This window comes from Psammomys obesus, unplaced genomic scaffold (assembly GCF_907164565.1).
Source record: "Psammomys obesus unplaced genomic scaffold, mPsaObe1.curated_primary_1811, whole genome shotgun sequence".
Lineage (NCBI taxonomy): Eukaryota > Metazoa > Chordata > Mammalia > Rodentia > Muridae > Psammomys > Psammomys obesus.
The window spans coordinates 3,543,486-3,550,243 of NW_026596143.1; the positions used below are offsets into that span (position 1 = coordinate 3,543,486).

Sequence of the window (6,758 nt, forward strand, 5' to 3'; positions counted from 1 at the left end):
TATCTATCTATCTATCTATCTATCTATCTATCTATCTATCTATCTATTTTGGTTGTTGTTGTTTTTGACCAGGGGAATGAAGATTTGGTGCTTGAAAATGTGAGCCAGGTGTCTTTTGAAACAACAAACCGAGAGGCGGCGAGAAAACGGAACTTGCCTAAGCTTTCAACTGAAATGTCACCACCTGCTCGGCAGCCCTTGAAGGAGGTTCGTTGTCCCCCCCACCCCCCCCACTGAGTTTGCTCACTGATGGAGGAAGTGCATTCTTTAATGCGGTGGCTACTAGGAGAAGAGGAGAATGCCTTTAACCCAGATGGTGTCTTTCCATAACCTCGCAAATGGGTCAGCTATACAGGTCGTTGGTCCTATTTAGTGATCAAAAACCTGAACCAGTTTAGAGGAAAGCTATAAGAGAAATGATACTGAGTTAAGAAAATAGATAGACAGTGTTCACCAAGGGAAGCATTTCTATTGGGTGTCTACGATGTTGCTTGCTGTGTCTTGTGAGTGGTCAATACCTTTTACAGGTTGAATGCCCTCATTTGAAATGCTTGTGATTTATAAGTGTTTCAGATTTTAGGAGGTTTTCGTGTATATATTGTGATATTGGGACAGTAGTATAAACACATTCATTTTCTGTATACCTTCTTTACATAAACTAAAGACAGTTTTACTCAGTGTCTCTAAATGAGACATTATGTCTCTAAATGAGACATAATGGCATGGCGTTATGTCTCTGCCTCTGGCACTGCAGCCTGCACAACGACCCAAGGTTCTTCCTGTTTCTTTAAATAGGGCAATTTTACACAATATCCTAGAACATCTTTAAAAAAAAAATTAGGGAAGCATGCTGGTGGCTGATTACAGGACCTGGGGCAGGCTAGGCAAGCCCTCTGCTATTGGGCTTCCTTGCCTGGGCAGAACTCACTCTTCTTTTCTCTCCTCCTCCTCTTCTCCTTTGAGACAGAATTTAACTAAGAGATACTTTAAAAAAAATCACATTCACTAATGTAGTGTATGTGTGTATGCATGAGAGAGCGAATATCTGAGAACTACCTGTGGGAACCCTTTTCTCTAGGGGTTGGACCCAGGTTGTCACCCAGTGCCCTGGTCAGGTTCTACTGCTGTGAAGAGACACCATGACCATGGCAACTCTTAGAAGGGAAAGCATTTAGTTGGGGCTGGCTTACAGTTCAGAGGTTTAGTCCGTGATTGTCATGGTGGGAGCATGGCAGCACACAGGCAGACATGGCGCTGGAGGCATAGCTGAGAGTTCTGTCTGGATCAGCAGGCAGCAGAGAGCGAGACAGACTAGGCCTGGCTTAGCACTTGAAACATCAGAACCCCCCCCCCCCCCCCTTCCCCCCCCCCCCCGGGACTGGCCTTCTCCAACAATGTCACACCTCTGCCAACAAGGCCACGGCTCCTAATAGTGCCGCTCTCTGAGTCTGTGGGGGCCATTTTCATTCAAACCACCACATCTAGTAAGCTATCTTGCTCACTCAATAGATTTTAATAACACTTTATTTGGTATTTTTGAAATAATGTCTTACTTTGTCACTTTGGCTGGCCTAGAACTTGCTGTGAAGATCAGGCTTAGCCTTAGAAATCTGCCTATCTCTCTTATAGATTTATGTATTTATTATGTTTACAGGGTTCTGTCTGCATGTATGCCTGCACCCTGAGGGGGGCACTAGGTCTCTTGATATGTGGTTGTGAGCCACTATGTGGTTGCTGGGAATTGAACTCAGGACTTTGGCAGAACGGCCAGTGTTCTTAACCCGTGAGCCATCTCTCTAGCCCTCTCATATTTTGCTAGGTTCTCGATTTACCTGATGAACCGCCAGAAGCAGCTGAAGAGGTATGTTTCTCTTATTCTCCATTGCCGCCACTTGGCATCAGGTGGGTAAGTCCCACCTACCCTTGGGTTTGTGGAGGGGAGCAAGTTCCTTGCGGCTGCCTAGGAATTGTGTCTCTTGAGTGTGGCCTCAGATGCTTGGCCAAGTGCTGCTGAGAAGGCAGGCTGCCAGGTTGTCTTTTAGAGCCCGCCCCCTGCGCCAGGCGGAGAGGGCACAGGCCTACAGAGCTGCTTGCTGCCATCAGCAGCACTGAAAGGGGCAGGCGGCTCTACTCTAGCTCCCCACTTCCGAGGGAGCCTGCAGCTGCTTGTGCATTTAAAGAATGGTTCTCTGTTGCTGGGATGGGGTGGGACGGGTTCCACGTTTGCCTCCTCATCCTGTTTTGCTTTTTGCTACTGGCTTCCTTAGTTTTAAGTGACTGTCTGATGCAGGGGGACCACGTGTCTTTGGAACCATGAAGTTATTGGTCAACATGCCCAGAAAGAGAACTGTCAGCATCCATTAGACTCCTCAGAAAACAGGTTTTGAAACAGCCATGCACAATTAAGAGAGACTTGTTTTGTCAACACATTTGTAACATTTAAGTTTGGTACTTTGGATATCTTAGGACAATCTAAAAGTTATTTACAGATAAACACAAGTGAAAGCATTCCAGATACTGAATCCCCAGTAGAAAAATACGTATTATTTTTTATGTGTATGTGCTGCATGAGTTTATGTGTCCCACATGAGGGCAGACATCCATGGAAGCCAAAGGGCATTTGGATTTCCTAGAATGGAGTCGCAGGAGGTTGTGAGTCACCTGATGTGGGTGATGGGCACTGACCTCAGGTCGTCTGCAAGAGCAGTACATGCTCTCTAGCCCTTTTTACTTATATATTTTTGCTTTTTCAAGACAGAGTTTCTCTGAGTAGCCTTGGCTGTCCTGGATGCACTTTGTAGACCAGGCTGGCTTCGAACTCACAGCCTGCCTCTGCCTCCCTAAGTGCTGGGATTAAAGGCATGAACCGTGCCTGGCACCAGCCCCTTTTAAAATACTTTGTCTTTTAGATTTGATATTTCTGAGGGTTTTGTGTGCATGTTTGTCTGTGCACCACATGCGTGCCCATGGAGGTCAGAAGAGGGCCGCATGTCCCTAGGAACTGGAGTTAGACTGTTTGTCAGCTCCTGTGTGCGTGCTGGGTCTTGAACTTGGGTCTTCTAGAAGAGCAGCCAGTACTCTTAACCATCTCTCCCACCTACTTAAACAGTTTGTGAGGTGGAGGTTGGCCTCAGACTTTCTCTGGCTGCAGACCACCTTAGCATCCAATCCTCCTGGCTCCGCCTTTGCAGTGCTGGGAATTGGCTTGTGTCACCCCGTGTGGGGCTTGGGTGGTGGGTGCTGAACCCAGGGCTTTGTGCTGCCAGGCAAACTCTTCTAGTTGAGCCACACCGCCAGCCTGGACTGGAGCTCCATCTGGACATTTGTCTTGTTTTTGAGATTAGGTCTTGCTTTGGAGTTCAGGTTGGCTTCAGATTGGCAGTGTTCTTGCCTCAGTTTCCTGTTTGGATTGTAGGTCTGGGTGGCCATTGTGGCTTACCTCAACATTTGTATCCCTAGGTAGTTACTGTTGCCCTTCGATGCCCAAGTGGCCATGTTGTGAGGAGAAGATTCTTCAAGTCTTGGAATTCACAGGTGAGGAAATCAATGATTTCAGAAATACTGTCTTATGACATTTGTCCGTAGTGTGTTCAACTGGAGTGCAAGTAAAAAACAAACCCAGGTTCAATTCCTAACACTTCTAAAAACATCTTACTTAAAATGGTGACATATTTGTTATCTAGATCAGCAATGGATTCTTGGCTGGTGGCTAGCAGTTCAGAGTACAGGTTGCATTATTGGATATTCAGATGCCCATGGAACATTATGTCTTTTGTCAGTCTGCTTTTGGTTGTTGAGACACAAGACCTTGCTGTTGCCCGGCTTGATCTCAAACCCGGTAACTTTTGCTCCAGTAATCCTTGTCTCAGCTTTTGGGTAGCTGGGAGTACAGGTGTATGGAACCACACCCAGCCCTCCTTTCCTTTTTAGCAAAGCACGCCTAGTTTAAAATGTCATGTTTTAAGGTAAATATGTTTTCATGTGGATTGGCTTGAATATCTCTATCAAGACTGTAACTTTCGTTTTGGGGTGCTGGACTTTGAACCCAGTGTGTGCGTGTGGTAATCTTTATGGACAGTTACAGGGATGACCCACAGTGAATTGGGCTTTGTCTCAGGGACCCAAACAAAGCTTCTTAGTGATTTTTTTTTCTTTTTTCTTCCCCAAGACAGGGTTTCTCTGTGTAGCCGTGGCTGTCCTGGACTCACTTTGTAATACCAGGCTGGCCTGGAACTCAGCAGAGCTCCACCTGCCTCTGCTCCCGAGTGCTGGCATTATAGGTGTGCACTACCGCACCAGGCTTGCTCTTTATTACATTTATTCACTTTATATCCCAGCTGCAGCCCCTTCTCTTGTCCCCTCCTAATCCCACCCTTTCTCCTCCCAAAGTCCACTGATAGAGGGGGTCCCCCTCCCCTTCTATCTGACTCTAGCCTATCAGGTCTCAGGACTGGCTGCATTGTCTTCCTCTGTGGCCTGGCAAGGCTACCCCCTCCTTAGGGGGAGGTCAGGCTTGCTTAAAGATTTTGAACCAAATGTGTCTTTGTTCTCAACTTCTCATTGAGTATTTTCCATTCCTATTTATAGGTTGTGTCCTGTTAGTAACTACTATGATAGGAGGCCTACACTTTACCTGGAACAAAGGCATTTAAGGTTACTCATAGCTCCACTTTCATGACATATACTGTTCTAGAAAATTTCTTTGAAAGATACAGAAATTACTTCTTATTCCTAGGGACCTGATTTCAGAGTGACAGCTATATAGTCTCATAGTGTTAACAGATTCAGGACCATGTGTGCACAGTCTAAACTAAGCCTTTTTTTCTCCCTAGGTCTTATTTGACTGGATGATGAAAATTGGGTACCACAAATCCCTATACAGCCTTTCCACTTCCTTTCCCCGAAGGCCTCTAGTAGCGGAGGGAAGCTTGTCACTGGAGGACATAGGAATAACCGTGGATACTGTACTTAATGTGGAGGAGAAAGAGCAGAGCAATCAGTAAAGAGATCAGGAGTACCTGCTGACCCTAACCAGGACAGTGTTCACATTAAAGCCACGCTGTACCTTGAGCTCCTCTTGTCCACAGGAGCTTGCCCACACCCACATACGGTGGTCGAGCATGGCTTTGCATGTAGTGGTTTGTGGACTGTGTCATGCTACAATGTGTCCAAGTAAAAATAAGGTAAAAAGGACATGTAAGACAGACATCTGGAGCCGGGCGTGGTGACACATGCTGGAATCCCGGAATTTGAGTTAATTAGACCATCTTCAAACCAAACCACCTCTAGGTTATGTGAGAACTGTGATTTCTGCTTGAGTCCACCTTACCCACAGTATCTCAATTCAGTTGAACCTTCTAAGTAGGACTGTTGATTCTACTGTATTACTAAACATTTAAAGATTCTAGAGGCAGCTGATCCTGTATAATTTTGACTTAAATCTGGGCATGAAGTTTTTGACATGAACTTTGGGGGAACATACTGAAACTAGAGTAAACAAGGCCATCGTTGGTAGGTGCATTTAGAATGTGAGGTGTTGTTTTTGTATGTACTGATACCTTAGAGCACTGCCTCTCCACCTGGGGGACTTGTAGGGGTGTCAAATAACCCTTTCACCAGTGTCTGCTAAGACACACGTCAGATATTTACATTGTGATTTGTAATAGTAGCAAAATTAGTTATCAAGTAGCAACAAGAATAATTTTATGGTTGGGGGTCACAAGGATCACAGTATTAGGAAGGATTCTCTGCCTTAAGAGCCTGTCTTAAGCTGTCTTTTTAAATTAATGTTTTGATGACAGGGTTTCAAGTAGAGCCCAGGTTGGCCTTGAACTCTGCTGATCCTCCTGTCTCCCTTTCTAAGTGCTGGGATTATAGGCCCAGACCACTGCACTGTTTATGAAGTAGTAGTATTGTCCCTTGAGCTCCATTATGCCCAGCAAATACTCTATTCCAACTGAGCTACATCCCAGCTTCCTTATTTCCAAACTGTCCACTCAAGTCCCTACTTCTGCTGTTATTATCTTAAAAACACTGTACAGAGAGATTTAAAGCAACCCCCAGAGCTGGTATTATGACCTTGGAGTAGTTGCATCGCTACTGCTACTAAATTCAGGTCAATTATTCTTGTTTCTAGGTGAAAGGAGCCAACTTATCTCAGCTTTTAAAGTTTGTTTTATTTAGTCTTTTTTTTTTTTTTTTTAAGTTCTCTGTGTGTACAGCCTTGGCAGTCCTGGACTCACTTTGTAGACTAGGCTGGTCTCAAACTCACAGCGATCGGCCTTAGTCTATTAGTCATTAAAGCAGACAATCCAAGTTTTGTATTTAAAAATTATTATTAAATTAATACAGACCACTCAATGTAAAAAATGGCTTCTTAATGGTCTAAAAGTTATCAGCAAGTATTTGGGCTTTGTTCTGTTTGAGTGTAAACTATGAACATTACTTCTGTAGGCGTATGCGCACATACCCTGGAATTGAATGTGAGGCCTGAGTGAGCCACTTTGGCAGAGTTAGTCCCCAGCCCCTCAACACACCATGCATGTATTACCAGTACAGCTGCTTATTTTTATTACACTTCAGGTATTTGTGGCCTGGCAAGGTACCCACACCTGTAATCCTAGCAGAGGAGGCAGAGTCATGAGAAGGAGTTCCAGGTCATTTGGGGCTACATGGGACCACCTCAAAAGCCAAAAGTGAGCAAAAAACAACCAACTTCAAGTCTTAAGTATTTGTATCAAGTCTCAAAATGGCGATGC

The 6,758-nt window shown here is 44.9% G+C and overlaps 1 protein-coding gene across 1 annotated transcript in view; it reads left to right on the forward strand.

Annotated features, from left to right (window-relative positions):
* Positions 1-6,708, forward strand: part of Ubxn8 (UBX domain protein 8) — a 16,683-nt gene extending 9,975 nt beyond the window's left edge. The window contains exons 5-8 of the mRNA XM_055593318.1: positions 73-207; positions 1,820-1,861; positions 3,460-3,534; positions 4,833-6,708. Of these exons, the coding sequence (XP_055449293.1) occupies positions 73-207; positions 1,820-1,861; positions 3,460-3,534; positions 4,833-5,003 (423 nt within the window). The 3' untranslated portion in view covers positions 5,004-6,708. The remainder of the gene's footprint in view (positions 1-72; positions 208-1,819; positions 1,862-3,459; positions 3,535-4,832) is intronic.
* The last annotated feature ends 50 nt before the right edge of the window (positions 6,709-6,758 follow it).